The sequence below is a fragment of the Lasioglossum baleicum genome, chromosome 3 (assembly GCF_051020765.1).
Source record: "Lasioglossum baleicum chromosome 3, iyLasBale1, whole genome shotgun sequence".
NCBI lineage: Eukaryota > Metazoa > Arthropoda > Insecta > Hymenoptera > Halictidae > Lasioglossum > Lasioglossum baleicum.
Window position 1 is genome coordinate 1,080,162 of NC_134931.1, and position 17,367 is coordinate 1,097,528.

General features: G+C 40.0%; 1 protein-coding gene across 2 annotated transcripts in view; it reads right to left on the reverse strand.

Moving 5' to 3' along the window:
* Positions 1-17,367, reverse strand: part of Retn (retained) — a 180,763-nt gene that overhangs the window by 5,189 nt on the left and 158,207 nt on the right. For both annotated transcript variants that reach the window (XM_076420118.1, XM_076420119.1), the window contains exons 5-8: positions 16,099-16,282; positions 7,788-8,143; positions 645-816; positions 79-275 (exon numbers count right to left, since the gene is read on the reverse strand). In XM_076420118.1, coding sequence (XP_076276233.1) covers positions 79-275; positions 645-816; positions 7,788-8,143; positions 16,099-16,282 — 909 coding nt within the window. The remainder of the gene's footprint in view (positions 1-78; positions 276-644; positions 817-7,787; positions 8,144-16,098; positions 16,283-17,367) is intronic.

The following is a 17,367-nucleotide window of genomic DNA, read 5'->3' on the forward strand; positions in this document are numbered from 1 at the left end:
ACTCAAGAATTTATGTGACTTCGATGTCTCACGTTTGTTCGGAAGCTAGAATTAAAATAGAAGTACGAAACTGCCTACCTCGATTGGAAATTTTAATGTGCGTTCCTAGGATAGAGGATGCACTCTTTTCAACAGGACTGTCGTCGTCCGAGAGCAACCTTTTCGCAGGTGGTGGTCCAGGTGTGCTAATTATGTCAGGGTCTCTTTTAACTTGCAAACTGCCGCCTGAAGAAGGTGAACTTTGTCTTGCTGGAGATGAGGACAAGGGCGACGACCTGAAACATCATCGCGGTATTATAAATTCACCGCGATCAAGTAACTCCCTGCTATTTTATAAGTGTTTCATTTAAAATTTACTTCAAAGGACAGTTCCTTGACTGCTACTTATTTTAAACACATTTTAAATACAGCTCTCGAACTTTTTGTTCTAATTTATATTACATTTGTGGCACTTGTATTAGTTTTGAACTAAAAAATACAACTTAAATAAACAAAGTAAGAAACAAATACATATAAAAACACGTTTCGCTTACATTTTCCTTTCTCGGATGTCGAGTCACACTCGACAAAGCAGTGCAAAGTGTTAAAACGCAGCAGAACCTGTACAAACTTTTGCACTTCTCACACTATACCGCAATTATTACCTGAGTCCAAGATCGAGGGCTTCCCTCTGAGGTTCGGGGCTAGACGCCGCTGGTAACGGCGAGTGTGAAGGCTGTGGTGACATGGATGGTTGATGTCCGACTCCAGGATAGAGAATGTTGTTGTTGTACATGTTCCATAGAGTGAGCCGGGCTTCAAACTCCGGAATAGGTCCTGTTTGGGGTGTAGAAATCTTTCGTATCATTGTATAACCGCGACATCTGTTGGGTACTAATATAATAATATTCTATTGCGCGTTTACGTCGTACATATTATGACCTTCTTCCAGAGAAGAAGTGTACCTTTGAAGTGTAAACACGTACTCGTAGCTCACACACACATATTACAAATACATATATATCCAGTATCATTACGCATTGTATGATACATTTATTATCCACTGGTTCCAACATGGGGATCGATACAATTAAAGAGTCCATTAGCAACGGCGAGGAACGGTCATTAATCCTTTGAGTGCATTGTGCCCAATGTTGCTGAGTACAATATACTCGTCTAAACATTTTGGTAAGGGTGTGCTCGTGGCGAAGCTGCACTTATGAAGAACGTAGAAGCATCTTATCTCTACTCTATGGATCTTAGATAGTGGAGATATAGTAGAAATATATCCGATTGTCTCGTGATACAGGTGTTTGCATTGGAGCAACGAATTGCAACGGGGATGGACTTGCTCTGATGGACTGTAGTATAGTCTGGTATACATTGGTATATCTGTTACGGTAAATGTGATTATGTATAATTGCCGGTTAGTATACAGGGTGTCCCAAAATTCGTGAACTTCCCGAAAGGGGATGGTTCCCGAGACCATTTCAAGCAACATTTTCCTTTGCAAAAATGTTATCCGCGGCTTTGTTTAGGAGTTATTAACGAAAAACACGGACCAATCAGAACGCGACCTAGACGCGAGTTGCCACAGTTGGCCCGGCGCGACAACTGTCTATTGGCCGACTGTGCCAACTCGCGTCTAGGTCGCGCTCTGATTGGGCTGTGTTTTCCGTTAATAACTGCTAATAAACAAAGCCGCGGATAACATTTTTGCAAAGGAAAATGTCGCTTGAAGTGGTCTCAGAAACCACTCCCTTTCGGGAAGTTCACGAATTTTGGGACACGCTGTATACAATAATCACCACTGAGTTTGGTAAATGTGATAAATTCTTGAATATTTATCAAATTAACCGTCGCGCGCGCAAGTTTATATAATTCCCAACTCGTGATGGCGAGTGTGATAAAAGTCCACGATTTTACCAAAATTTGTGTATAGAATAAGTTATAGAGAGAGTACTTCTTTTTTGTAAAGACGCTGTGGAGATGAGAGAGAAAACAGGGTCTCACTCTGATCATACATATATCTGTGGTTGCAAGGAAAAACGCCGCATGTCAAAATTCCAAAAAATTTGATATACATATATATAGCATTGACGTATTTACCAGAAAAAATCATGAAAACAAATTCGAAAGGCTCCAAAAAATAATACAATTTAACCGATGTCTTATGTCGAAGCATTAGTGATCAAAACTTCAAACGGCTATATCTCGAAAGTGAAAATGTGTGACATGCGGCGTTCTTCCTGACAACCACAGATATATGGTGAGCTTCCAATTTTTAAAGATTACTCCTGAATTTTCGTCTGCGTTCTCTCCGCCTTCTCCACCACCTAATCCAAACAAATTCTGATCGCATAATCTTCGCATTCTATACATATAGCCCGTCATACAGAATTTGAACTAAATAGTAATGGAAAAATCATGCGATCAGAATTAGTTTCAAAATGCGAATATCTCAAAAACTAAAAGCAACCCCATTGGAAAAGGAAGAAGTTGTTCAAAATGTCGAAATCTATAACATATTTGAACTTCGTCAAAATCGGAGAACAGAGGGCCGGCCATTAGGTTATAAAGACTGCCACCAACGGACTTTTATCACATTCGCCATTACGAGTTGGGAATTATATATAAACTCCCCCCCCCCCTCCGGTCAATTTGATAAATATTCAAGAATTTATCACATTTACCAAATAAACAGGTGATTATATGTATAATAACTGGTTATTATACATCATCACTAGTTTATTACATTTACGTTACAAATGTATGGTATGCACTGTCCGAAATTACCATAAAGCCACCTGATTTTATGATGGAATCTTATAATTATGTCATAGTAATGCTGATGCACGATAGCATTTTAGGATTAATAAAAGAAACCATTTAGTTATGTAGTTTAACAAAAAACGAACTGCGAAATTTCCATAAAGCCACACGTTTTTTAAGGAGATAATTGCCATTTCTTCGAACAACGTCGAAAATTCGATTAGGCATTTATGAAATCAAAGTACGAAGAGTTTCTGCTTCGATGGATGCCACGCTTCGTTCAGCGCAATCCATAACTCAGAAACAGAGTTGTATTGTTTACCATTACCATATACTTTTCTTGCAAGTATTCCCCAAAGATTCTCAGCTGGGTTTAAATTTGGCGAACAATCTGGCCATGTCAAAATTTTCATATTTTTGTTGTCTAACCACTCCTTTGTTTGTCTTGATGCATGCATTGAGGCGTTATCATGCTGAAAAATGAAATTGGCAGTCTCAATTTCTTCTGTAAATGGTATTGAGACCATTTCCAACAGCTCCGTATATTATGTCGAATTCATCTTATGATTAATTCGACAGATTGGTGTTTTTTTATTGGCTCTGAATGCAGCCCAAATCATTAATGAGCCACCACCGAAGTGGCCAGCTTGTTCGCCAGATTTAAATGCAATTGAGAATCTTTGGGAAATACTTGCCAGAAACGTATGTATATGGCAATTGTAAACAGTACAAACTCTGTTTCTGAGTTATCGATTGCGATGACCGAAGTGTAAACATCCATCGAAGCAGAAACTCTTCTGTATTTTGATTTCATCAATGCCCAACCGAATTTTCGACGTTATTCGAAGAAATGGCAATTATACGAAGTATTAATTTGTAAATATAGAAGAAATTTTCGATAATCTTGATGCTATCTACTTAAAAAACGTGTGGCTTTATGGAAATTTCGCAGTTTGTTTTTAGTTAAACAATATAACTACGTTCTTCTGTAAATAAATAATATATCTATGAATGTAATCATGTAAATGGTTTCTTTTATTAATCCTAAAAAGCTATCGTGCATCAGCTTCTCATTACGATGACATAATTATAAGATTGCACCAAAAAGTCAGGTGGCTTTATGCTGGCTTTGTGCAGTCGCTATAACCTTGCTTGTCTCTTTTGTGAGAAATATCAAATGAAGAAACGTCGAGAGTTGATAGATGATTTTTGAGGGCGACTGCGGCCTAGATTGATCTTTAATCTAGCGCTTTTCAGTACTGAATAACCCCATCTTCGCATTATCGAGAAATGAGAAGGCGCATCCCGCACCCTTGGAGAACATATTATGATCTACAAAAATGTTCTAATCATTGAAACCGTAAAATAAATCGTCGGACAAAGGGTTAACTTCTTGTGTTAGAATAAAACGCACTTGTTCGCGGGCGGCTTTATCGTCGATACTGGTTTCACTGTCATCCTTTCACCCAGTCATCCTTCCGTAGTGTATTGTACAATATTTCTTACATTTTTATTCTCATTTCTTGTGTTTAATCAATTACTAAACATTTTACTGTTGTATAAGCACGGGTCAGGGTGGGGGTTCGTGTGCGATCGTAGAGGTTGAAATCGAAGTCGTGCGGTCGTGGTTGCCTTGTACGGTAGGTGTGTTCGCGGGACGATCGATCAAACGGCGGCGCACGTCAATCGCCCGAGCCCAGACGCTGTCGTCGCGACGGAACCGGCATCCACCGAGTGCTAAATTAAAACGGGGACGGCCGTTGATTGGCGTCGCACCGTCGTAGGACCATGGACGAGCAGGGTAAACCGCGGAACAGAGAAGAGAAGTGTATCCAGAGGGAGGAACGCGTGTCTCTCCCTCTCTCTTTCTCTCTCTCTCTCTCCCTGAACACTACCGTTCGGACGGCTCGACAAATGAGCCATTCGAACCAAGACCTCGCCACCGTCCATCTCGACGCGACTGGCTTTGACTCTGCTCTGTATGGGCCACAAGAAGAATAGGACTACCGAGTAACCGGCGAAAATTTTCTTCTGAGTCATCGGGGCGAGACGCGCGTCTGCGAACTACGCAACACCTTCGCGAACATGTATAGATAGGGTGCAAATCGCTATTAGCAGATTGCGAATGGTGGAAGAAATGCAACCCTTCCTTCATAAAGATCCTTGGATCTTGGATGTTGTCACGTCCGGTGGTTCAGCCATCGATAATAAGTGATATAATCAATCATGTATAACATATATTTTTTGAATTTCTTTTGATGCTTGCTCTTAATAATGTTGTGCGAGAGGTTGAATGTTAAATACTATTGTTGATAATTAATATTGAACTGTCGTACATTATATCATATTGCGTGCGGCAGAATCAATAGAATTAACGAAAATCTATAAGATATATTTCGCAGCTGATTATATGGAATTGTTAACTCATGTGATTTATTTTAAACTTAAACTCGACTTAAATTTAGAATATCATTGAATAAATTAAGAACGCAGCGAAATGTATTTTATTAAATATAAAGCGATCATTTGAAATATAAATTGCGAATGAATATCCGTTGAAAACTGTTCATCGCTGAAGAATGTGAAGATCGATACTTTGAAATCAACAAAGATTGATAAATAATAAGCTGGTGACTAATTAACTGGCAGGATGTATAAGACTCTTCATCCGATCAAGAGGTAATAGTTCATAGGAAAACTGATTTCGAAGAATGCTTGAAGATGCACTCATGCCATGGAGATTAGGCTCAGAACAATGGATTGACTAAACTATAAAAGGGATGGCTCTTCATAAAATCCAACCCAGTCTATGTTCGAAGTCAGTTGGTCGTCATCGTCAAGGTTTTTAATCATGTCAGTCAGTTTGTTTAAGTGACGAGGCGTGCACACCCGCCGGATTGATGTCATCATCATCATCACCAACAACATCAACATTATCATCATCTTCGTGGCAGAAACGATTATATCTTTTCCTGCGAGCGAAAACTCGAGCGAAATCAGCGTAAGGTAAATACTAACAATTTATAATAAGATCACAATAACTCTATGTATTCGAAATTTGGTGTTTACAATATACTTTTGTTAATTTTTACTCAAATCAAAGCTTCAAATCATTTTTAAAGAGTTTACCCTACTTCGTTCTCTTCGTTCCAATTCCTCAATCAGTCATTTAGAATTTAAGAAATCCTCAATCTCCCGAACCGAAGCCGGTGAATGCAGGTAGGTTCAAAACTGCGTTTTATCTTCTATTAAAATCTATCAAATTTAATTTCAAATCTATAATACGTCCACCTTAGGATCTGCAAAACTTTTATTGATACTTATGTGTAGACTGCGGATCTTTATGCAAAATAAAGATTGTCTGCATCGATTGCAAGAAATAAAAACCAAATTGGTTATTTCTTCCCCTAATGATTTTAATAGAGAGGAGAAATCATATTGACATCTTCAATATTCAACATTTTCCAACAATTTTGAATTTCATGTACTCAATTTTGCTATAAATGCATAAAGATCCGCAGTCTACTTATGTGCAATATAATAATTGACCTGAAATGAGACAATAAAGTGGTATTGGTTTCCGTAATCTTTAGAAGAGGATAAAATGCAATATAAAAAAATAAACCCACTTTCTTTCATGTCTCTATCATAAACGTAGAGGACGTAAGTCATTGAATTTTGTCAGATGTTCTATTACTTCCTTAGGGGTTGTCCATCGCGACTTAGCATTGATCAGCGAGCTGGCGAACCGAGCCACATCAGTCAGCAAGAACTCTTGGCATCGAAGAAACAATTACTGCTCTAATCTACGGTTCTTGATGTGCGAGCGAACAACCAACGACTTAAAAAAAGCCGGAAACGATGGAATCGAAAGGCTCTGAAAAAGAGCACAGGAAGGGAGGAAAGAGATAACCTGCGGACGAAGCAGAGGAGGAGCGGGTTTATTTTAAATCGGTAGTTAGGGTTCCAGGCCTCCCCGGAGATGATGATGCGAGAGCGAAGGAGGAGCGTAATTGATTGTACGATCCTCCGGAGACAGGCGTTAACGGATGACTCTCGCTAACGAGCATTCCTACTTCCCTACCCCTTTCTTCCTCCTTCTCGCCCCTGCGATCTGGGCAACCGCCTTTCCACCCCCGGTTCCACCCTGCTTTACCCTGTTTCACCCTGTTCAGCCACTCTTTAGCGTTTGCTCGACGTTCGACCGATCTCAATCGGTCCTCTAGCACCGCCCCTAGTTTCCGTGTCGAATCAACCACAATCAACGTTTACATTACGCTGCGTTTATTTGTTCATAACCAGACCGGATGTTCATGCGAAATAAGAAATGTTTGCAGTAATTGCAAGGCACGCGAGCCAGATAAATATGTGTTTCTTAATGAATAGACTGCGGATCTTTATATATGCACCATAAAAATTGTCTGCATCGATTGCAAAAAATGGAAATTGAATTGAATATTAAATTTGAAGATGCTTTCGGCGCTACAGTTTCGATCATTTAATAAAATTCAATTAAATGATCGAAACTGTAGCGCCGAAAGCATCTTCAAATTTAATATTCAACATTTACGATCGATAATTGGGATTATTTTATTGAATTGAATGTTGTTTCTTCTTTATTTATCTTAACGATTTTAATAGAGGAGAAATCATATATTGACATCTTCGTTTTTAAAAATTTTTCAACAATTTTGAATTTTATCTACTCACTTTTTTGGCCATATCATTACTTGAAACAGTTTTTAAATTATTCAATTCTTGTATATCCTAGAAATTGCTGAAAATCCAAATGTATGAGAACACAGGTTCACACAATTTCAATTTAGAATGAAAATCGTCTAGATTCAAAGATATGTCTTGATTCCGGAGTTCAAATTGCTTCGAGTCCAAAGGGTGAATCAATAAAAGATAAATGGATAAAATCCGCAGTCCATTTATAACGGAGGTGCGTCGCATTTGATGAACAATTTCGAAAATAAAAGTGTGCAATGAAAGAAATGCTGGTGGCGAACATGTGAAGTTATTGTTGTACTGACCGGCATTCGGCGGCTGTCCCAGTGATCCCTGAGTGTGCTGAGGATGATGAGGATGATGTGGCAGAGGTGTGTGCGCTGCGCTTCCGTTCACCAAAGATTGTGGTCCATGGTGTTGTCCACCGGCAGCTACTGCTGTAACTAAAGAGAGCGGCGACATTTGCGTGTGCAACGCCAGAGCATTTGTTGTATGCGGGTTCCTCTGCACCATGCTGTCACCACTGCCTCCGCCGCCCCCGTAGGCACCGTAACTGCTACGACGACCTTCTCGTCGATTTCCATCGATGGCTGCTTGCAATTCTGCTGGTGTTGACAGTCGTCTTTTCTCACACTCGTACGGATACAGGTATTTCATGTACCTGGGACAGAAATGAACACTAGATGATTTGCGATGTAATTTATCAGGAGAAAATTTCGGAAAACTCATGTTTGTCACATTAAATTTTGATTGTAGCAATTAATTTTATGAATAAAAAGTTTATGAAATAATTGATTGTCTACCATTTGCAAGTTGCACTATTTAATAATGACTATTACAAGTTTCCTTTATCGATAACTGTTATGGGCGACCGAAATGAACTTCTCTCATTGATAACTGTTATAAGCGATCAGAATAAATTTCTCTCGTCGATATAATTGTTATGAGCGATCGAAATAAACTTCTCCCATTGATAACTGTTATGAGCGATCGAAATGAACTTCTCTCATTGATAACTGTTATAAGTGATCGAAATGAATGAATCTCAACGATAACATTTACCAACAAGAGAAAAAATTTTCGGTTAATTATAATCCATATTTGTAACCAATACGATTTTAGTCGATGAAATCTTGTTATTCCATGACTTTTTTTTATTTTTGGTTATAACAGTTAGGGACCCTGCTTATAAATAATTCAATCTGAGAACTTGAATTAAGAACTGGACGGTCAAGGATACGTAAGATTCAAGTGTGTCAAGCGAGAAGTAATATATTTGTTTCCTTTATCTCGATCGACAATTTGTTAATAAATTATATTAATGTTTTCAGAGCACTGGTTCGATCCGGTGTTACTGAACTAAGCAATTTTGCAAATTGCCACAAAATTTTGAACGTTTCGGTCTATTTTTAGACCATTTTCAAGAAAAATTTTAATACAATTGCGTCTGTAAAAAATTATTATAATATGTAATTTATGTTAAATTCTGCACAAAAAACCAAATGTTCCAAGAAAGGAACCTACTTGCTAAGTGAACAAATTATTTTAAATTCTTTACGTATTTATGACCACGTGTTGGCTCCATGCCTGTGATATACGAACTAAGGTAAACGTTAGGATTTGAAAAGGCCATGAATCAGAAAACATCGATCACCCCATTGGCCAATCGATGTTTGGTGTTAATATGAACCGTGAAAAATCCAAGCAAAAGTTTCCACTGTTTGTATCATATACCATACAAAGTTGTGGTAATTTATTAATTGACATTCAATCTACTTTTGATGTATTTTAAAGCCATTAGCAGAATTTATTAATGAGAAAAATTTTTCTAATTAATAAATCTAATTTTCTGATTGAAAATTTTGTGGTAATTTGTAAAATTGCTTAGTTCAGTAACACCAGATCGAACCAGTGCGCTGAAAACATCAATAAAATTGATTGAGAAGTAATATGGTTGTCTCGAAGCAGAAATTTTTCCGAAAAATCATTCGAACAGCGTTGTGCAATCGTCGTACGAAACGACAGCCTGTATGGGAACCCCATTGGCCACACAGAAAGCGGCGACTATCAGTCGTGTTGATATTTCACGCTTTCTAAAGAAATATTGGCTCAACGAGTCGCACACGACGAGGTTCGGATAAATACCCGTTTTGTCGTTCGATCTCGTTTCATCTCATTATCGTCTTCAATAAGACAACGAGTTTTATCTCCCATAAAAATAATTTCTGTCGGCTTCATTCAGGATGTCCGAGTGACAATTTACTTTCGAATCGTCGCTAGAAATTACTCATCGAGATAATAAAAATCGCCGAAAAATAACAAATAGATTAGCGGTCTAACTTCAAACGTGGCCGAAGATGATTCATAGTCCGACGATAAAACATAAAGCCGTTTTAATTCGTTGAAACAGTTGCTGCGGATAACAAGATGTCACTTAGCTTCGTTCGCTCTAAGTTTGTCTATAAAAGTGGCAATCTGCCCGAACATCTGCAGTCCAATTATCACGGTCACTCGACTCTCTGACGAAGATAATTGCACTAATAGTGCAACTGGCCAGTCGAATTTCTCTAAAACACTCGTCTGCCTTCAAACGGAACAGGAGCGAACGATCCACGGTCGGCCATTTTGTCTGTTATCGATATTCAGCCATTAGCTAAAATGCAGGACTGTGAACAGTATAAATTGCCCTCTAATTTATGAACGATGAAGTTGTAGTATACGTGAGATTAATATTGTTCTCTAAAGAAAATTATGTGAAAATATCACTTCTTGATAAGAAAATGTTGAACCTGTTTTCTTTTTTATTACTCTTTGAATAGAATTACCCGGCCGAACATGAAAATTTTACGACTTGGCGCTTTCCAAAAAAAGTTTGCCGAAACCTGGTGTGAGGGATAGAGCTGTCCGCGTTGTCTGGTGGCCATCTTGTCGTAAATTTGTCGATCGTGGAATCGGACACCGGATCAGAATTCGCGCGAATTTGTCCCGACGTCGGATTCGTGCGTTTTAGAACGACAAAGTCTGTCGAGACGGGGAACTATGCGGGAACAGGCGGCCGTTATTAATTGGTATCGCGTCGAGAATTGTTCGTTGGCCGGGAGGAAGACGTCGCGGTTCGTCTGCCACAAAATTGGCAAGGCAGATCCAAGCCGAGCCACTTAATTTAATCCCGCCGGCTTTGATGTCTCGCTACGAGGCCTCTAATTACACCTGCACCACAATGTTCGACTAGCTCAGCTCTGTCGTCTCTCTACAAAATCGCCGCGAAACCGGTCTCATTGAAAATCGATTTTCACCGAAGATTTTTTCGCGTGTTTGCAAGCTGTTCGTTCGTCTAGTTCGCCAGGCCAAATGGAACTTCGCAAAATGAAACGCCAGACGACTTTTCTCTTGTTCGAACGTCTGCAGCGTTCTAGCTTTTATTTATTTCGAGTATCGTTCATTTCTTCGCCTGCAATTCAATTTTCGGTTTTACTGCTTTATGCGCGTCCCGTTCTTTCCTGGAAATTTATTTTTACGTCGCGTCGGTAGCAGGAAGAGAGCGACAGAATAATTAAAATTAGGTTGGAGGGAAAGTTCTGTCGTATTTGAAATAAGCAGGTAATTTTGCTTGTAAATCAAAGACACTCTCCAACCTAATGTATTTGCAACTGAGTCTTTGGAGTTTCTTTGAATGTAAGTTCTTTAGATTTATAATTAGACTGCGGATATTTATGCAAAATGTTTTGCACTGATTGTGGTAAGCAGGAATAACATAAAAATTGATTTCATCCCTTAACGACTTCGTGATATTAAAAGCAACAATACAACATTCCTGAATTTTAAAAATCTGTTACTGTTTTATGTTTCACCCAACAAACTTCATAAATGCATAAAGATCCGCAGTCTATTTATAAGAAAGCGGATAGGAACTGATCGGAACTACACGAAGTATTAAAAGCAATAAAGAAGACCCGAAGAATACTATTCCAACTTCAAATAAATAATTTTAGTACGTCTCACCGATCGAACTCTTTTGCAGTTGATTTATTTCCGGTCGAATGAAGACGAAGCTCCGCTCAGGAAGGTGTAATTCTTTCTCTACGGCTAATAACGAGTTCGAAGGAACAGCCGGCTGACTGACAGAAGGATTCTGGACATTAGCGAAATTAGAATCCTAAGCAGAGGGATCCTGGGCAAGGGGCCACCGAAACCGCAGCTCGAAATCGATTTTTTCCGAGGAGGCAGGATCCGGGGCAAGGGGTGCAGCAAAGTAATTCGTAAATATTGTTTATTCTGACGCGCTATCGGGGCCAGACGAAGAACAGTTTAGTGTGTGCCGTGTTCGCGTTCAACACACGTTCATGGATAGACATATTCTCGCCGAGGAACCGCGGCCTATAATTCGCGCAGGGATCGTTCGGCTTTTACGATTGTCTGCCAGACTGAGGCCGAAACTAGCCCTTCGGCCCTTCGTCCTTCCTCTGCATCGTCCTGCTCTTTCTTCTTCTTCTTCTTCTCACAGGACGCATCGGCCGCATAATTTCGGCCGAGATCCTGCGTGTGCACGCGAGTAGTCTCTTTATTAAACTGTCGACTTTCTTTCGAGAAATGCATTTAAAAAAGTATTATTCTTTATCCTAGAAACGTTTCACGAAAAAGGAAATATTGAAATTTTTTCCGAGAGCTGTGTACAAAGATCCACAATTTTTTGAACATTCACAATGTTCTGAAACACGGCTACCGTGAAAGAGTCTCCGTCTATTTTCAGTGGGGAACGCAGCATCGCGGACGATTCGTTCGCGTACAATGAAACGAGGATTTTGTGCATCATTTGCAAGAAACAGGAATTGAATGAAAAATCTGTTTCGTCTGGACGCGTTATTCCCGTTTCCTATGTCTCTCTCTGTTCCGCGGCAGATAACCGGTTGTTGAAGTGATGGATGCGCCGGCGTCGCGACGTCCTCTCGCGCGTCACGCACCGAGCGTCGAGCGGTTATTTTCACGTGTAATCCGCGTGTGTCCCTCGCTTCTCTACTTTCAATTTAATTTTCATTTCATCTTCATTCGTCCGGCGAGACGTCCTCATACGAATGGAATCAATCTTTCTACTGTTTCATATTCTATCTATTGATTTTAATCGCTAGACTGCGGATCCTTACGCAAAATAAAAGATGTTCGCATTGATTGCGGGACACGGGAGCCACACACAAATAAAAATTGTATATATTCTTCTTTTAATTATCCTATTGAGCTGAAACGAGTACATCGATGTCCTTAAATATTTGATAACACGTGCACTGCTTTAAATTGTACGCGTCCAATTTTGTCATAAACGCATAAAAACCGCAGTCTAGTAACCGTAGAGAAATTACATATCAAAAAGATTGTCGTCAATAATGTCCTTCGAGACGCAGATTAATTGCGTCCAACGGCGCTTTTGGCTATTGTGTAGCCAAATGTATATAAAGTCGACAGTTGCAGTTCGACGAGGGTACAAGACCCTCTGTGCGGGCGAGATCGTCCGTGGACGTCGATTAAACGTGTTCGTGAAAGAAAACAGCTGTTTCGTGCACGTGTCAAGTCAAGTAACGTTTGTTTTTCCCCGCGATTGGCCGAGATGTACTCTCGCGAAACGGTCCCTTCGCCGAGAGACAAATCTCTCCCTCTCTCTCTGTGGCCGTCAATTAATTTCATCCTGCCCCGTAGACGCGTCGCGAATCGCTCCACGGAAATAGCCACGACTAGACTAATCGGCCGTCAAATTCATATTAACTGTTCTGCTCTTGTCCGACAAGCCTGTTCTTGTCAAGCTCGTCGATAAGCTCGCGGCTGTGTCCGTGCGATTCACGCGGATAAAAAGCATGCATTTTTAAACTGTCGCGGCACGTCCACTTTTTCATGTTTTAGTGTGCGTTGCCAGTAGATAACTAATTTTTCGACGGGATTACTGATCGGCAGTGTCGTGTTCAAATACTTTCACGTTAGGTAACTAGTCTGCGGATTTGTCTAGCTGCAAGATTGTAGCTAGATATAGCAAAGCAAAAGCATGCAATAAAATGTCCCAAATGGTAGAAAATTTGCTAGAATCGCTTTTATTTCTCGCTTCTACAAAGAACAAGCAGGAAACGGGGCTTGCAGTCTGCACCCGGAAGCATTCGCTAATTTTAGCCATGTGATTTTGATTCCAAGAAATTGTCTCGTATTTTTCAGGGTACTTCCGGCGTGTGGGAAGCCGTCGGCTATGTTTCGCCGAATCCCCATCGGCCTCCCATAGCCACTGGACACTTTGTTTTGACACCCGGTTCGATCGGCTTCGGACACGCGGGTGGACGAGGCGCGGAAAGGCATCGGCGGCTTCCTCTGTCAGGTGACGAATGGGGTTAAAACGGCACGAGCCGGCCTTTCCACGGTTCCCGAGTGTTCGCAGGCCAGCGGGAGAAGGAGAATGAGAATGAGAAAGAGAGAGGGAGAGAGAGAGAGAGAGTGTAAGCACGGTCACGGAACGCTAATATTGTGTGCCGGTCTCCCTTTTGTGCCGCGGCCGCTCCGTATATTTTTGTTCCGCGGAGAACACGCCGCCGCTCCCGATACAAGCCGCCATCTTAAGCACACAAACAATCCTGGTTGAGCAGCATGCTCGCTACTGGTAATGATGATAGCGTTCTCCAAACAACGGCTGTCCGGAAGACGTCCGGCCCGCTTTGATGTCCCCTGCCAACTCGATTGTTGCGTTTTGATCCCGTCCTGAACTCCCGACGCCGCGCAGTGTGGTACATTTCGACCATTTAGGGGAATTTGAACATTTTTTAAAATTCCGTATTTACTCCTACTTTGAAGAATCACTACAGAATCACTATTGTAATAGTTTATAATCTGTGCTGTTATAACAAGGCATTTAAGACTGCCGGGGCGGCCGTGCAAGAGTGTGCGGACACACGCACACATCGCTAAATCCGCATATACGTGTATGCAATTACAAGGTTTACGAGAATACAAAATGACGCTTCAACATTGCAATGAGGAGTTCAGAAGCGGTCAATTGTGAATCCTAAAAGTGAAATCTAGATGCGTCCGGTGCCCAAAATGCATATTTTTACGTTACAGAGGAATAATTTGTAATATTCGGCAGACACACCGCCTGTCACGAGGCATCCGAAGCAAGCATGATATCACAAGATGGCCGCCACTGACAGATTTTCGTAAATATTGAGAGATTTATCGTTCGAATAGAAAAAATCGCTCTACATCGACATAGCCAGGACATGTACAAAGGCGGTGGTGCGCATTTTTAGTTGATTAATTAATTATTTAAACATGAAAAATGTTTCGGAAAATAATACAGCACCTCGAGGTTTCGAAATTTTGCACTAGTAGCACCACTGTCACTTTCCTAAACTGCACGTTACAAATGTTATAATAGAATACGGCTGATAATTCAGGTCGATATTATATTGTCCATCGATAATACAGTGTCCGTCGTCCATGCAAACACTAAATTTATTGAACAAAAACACTGGTACGCGAAGCGGCTATCGTCTGACATCTTGCATACTTCGGTTGCCTCGTGCCAGGCCAATACCAGTGGTGTTGGACAGGCAATATCTGCCGAATATTATAAATTACTCTAATAACGGTATAACGATATAACGTACGACCTGCATTATCAGCCGTATTCTATTGGAACATTTGTAACGTGCAGTTTAGGAAAGAGACAGTGGTGCTGCTAGTGCAAAATTTCGAAACCTCGAGGTGCTGTCGAATATTACAAATTATTCCTCTGTAACGTAAAAATATGCATTTTGGGCACCGGACGCATCTAGATTTCACTTTTAGGAATCACAATTGACCGCTTCTGAACTCCTCATTGCAATGTTGAAGCGTCATTTTGTATTCTCGTAACCTTGTAATTGCATATACGTATATGTGGATTTAGTGATGTCTGCTGCATCCTTAACAAACAGAAGACAGTACGTCGCTGACTGTAAACCGAGCAACACGCACGAATGTGAATGCTTATTAAATAATAAACAACTAGAAATTTAATAGAATGGAGGTCTACCATAATGTACAATATTTTCTCAATGATCGGAAGAAACCTTGGAAATATAAAATACACCTGGTATTTCTAGAAATGCATTAGAACGATTTTAACGCCTTCTTAATAATTTTCGTTTCCTCTACAGTGAATTATAAGCAGACAGTGGACCTTTATGCAAAATAAAAATTTGTACCTGAATTGCAACAAACTGAAGCGAGGTAGAAATTTATTTTCTTCGTTAGTACGTTTAATAGGTTGAAAATAATATAACAGTATTATTAAATTTTTCTAATGTTTTATTGTTTAAACGACACCTTCTCATTTTTGTCATAAATGCATAAAGTCCGCTGTCTAATTATGAGTAACAAGTAATGAAAATAGAGGATGGAAGAAGGGCGAGGAGAAATGGAAGGAAGGGCAGCTCCATCGGAAGTCGCGGGAGCATGAAGGGTCGGGTTCTCCTTATTAGTCATCGGTCGCAGATTTCATGCTCAGATGAGCTTTCATTGTATGCGAATCAGCAGCGTCTCGGCCAGAGTCAGGCACGGGCCTATTCGGTATAGGGTCCCGGATGAGAAAGTTCACGATCTACTTACTGGGTGCGCAGAGTGAACGCGGCGGAAGTGATGCTCGATGGCAGGTGGAGACCTTTGATGATTTCCTGCCAGAGCTTCTTGTTAATTACGTCGACCAGCCCGCCTCGAGCGATCACCAGGTTGTACAGCTCGTACAGATCCAGCACCGATTTCGCCATGATCGGCAGCCGATTGATCGGTGTCCCTGCGAACACAAAAACACCTTTCCGTTAGCCAAATTGTACGATTCCTTATACACTAAACTCATAGAACTTTAGATTTATAATGTACACTCCCGTCCATAAGTCACCGGACCCTTATTCAAACTTGGATGCAGGCGATTTTTCCTATATTCTCGATTAGAGCTTTTTTCCAACATTTATTCAAACAGTATACAGTTAAGAGCAAAACTGCTCGTACACACTTTAAATCAGAATAACTTTTTTCATGACTGGACCAAACGACTTGAATTTCTCTGTAAGGCTAGAAGAATTAGTTTAGTAAATGACGTCTAAAAAATATGTTGAAAAAATGCATCTGGTCGGAATTATGAAAGGCAATAGTAAAAATTTATTTTTACGACTTTTTCAGCTGGGACAATAAGGAAAATTTAAAAGATGTGTTTGGTATATACTTTTTGAAAATTTCATTGAAATTGGTTAATTGGTTTACGAGTTATAAATGATCAAAAGTGGTAAAAATGGCAATTTTTCAAGATTTTCGGCCTTTTTACCAACTTTGATAGTTTATAACTCGTAAACCAATTAACCAACTTCAATGAAATTTTCGGAGCGTATATAACTTATATGAGTTGACCAAACACATCTTTTAAATTTTCGTTATTGGCCCAGCTAAAAAAGTCGTAAAAATCAATTTTTACTATTGTTTTTCACGTTTCCGACCAAATGCATTTTTTCAATATATTGTCTAGACGTCATTTACCAAACTAATTCTTCTAGCCTCTACAGAGACATTGAAGTCGTTAGGTCCTTTCATAAAAAAGTTATTCTGATTTAAAGTGTGTGTGATCAGTTTTGCTCCTATAACTGTATGTATATACATATTTAATCTTGCATTATGGAGGGGGAGTATATAGGTACAGAAAGTATTGTCTTTAACGATAGACAAATAGCGTCTACACCTTCCCGTTATAACACACCGTCCTAAACTGACTTCCAATATCCGAAGAATGATGCGAAAACCGTCAGAAGTGTCCTCGAAAATTCATTGATAATTCACACACGAAATGGCAGTCAGCTTGCTTTATCATACTGAAAATCAGCACGAACG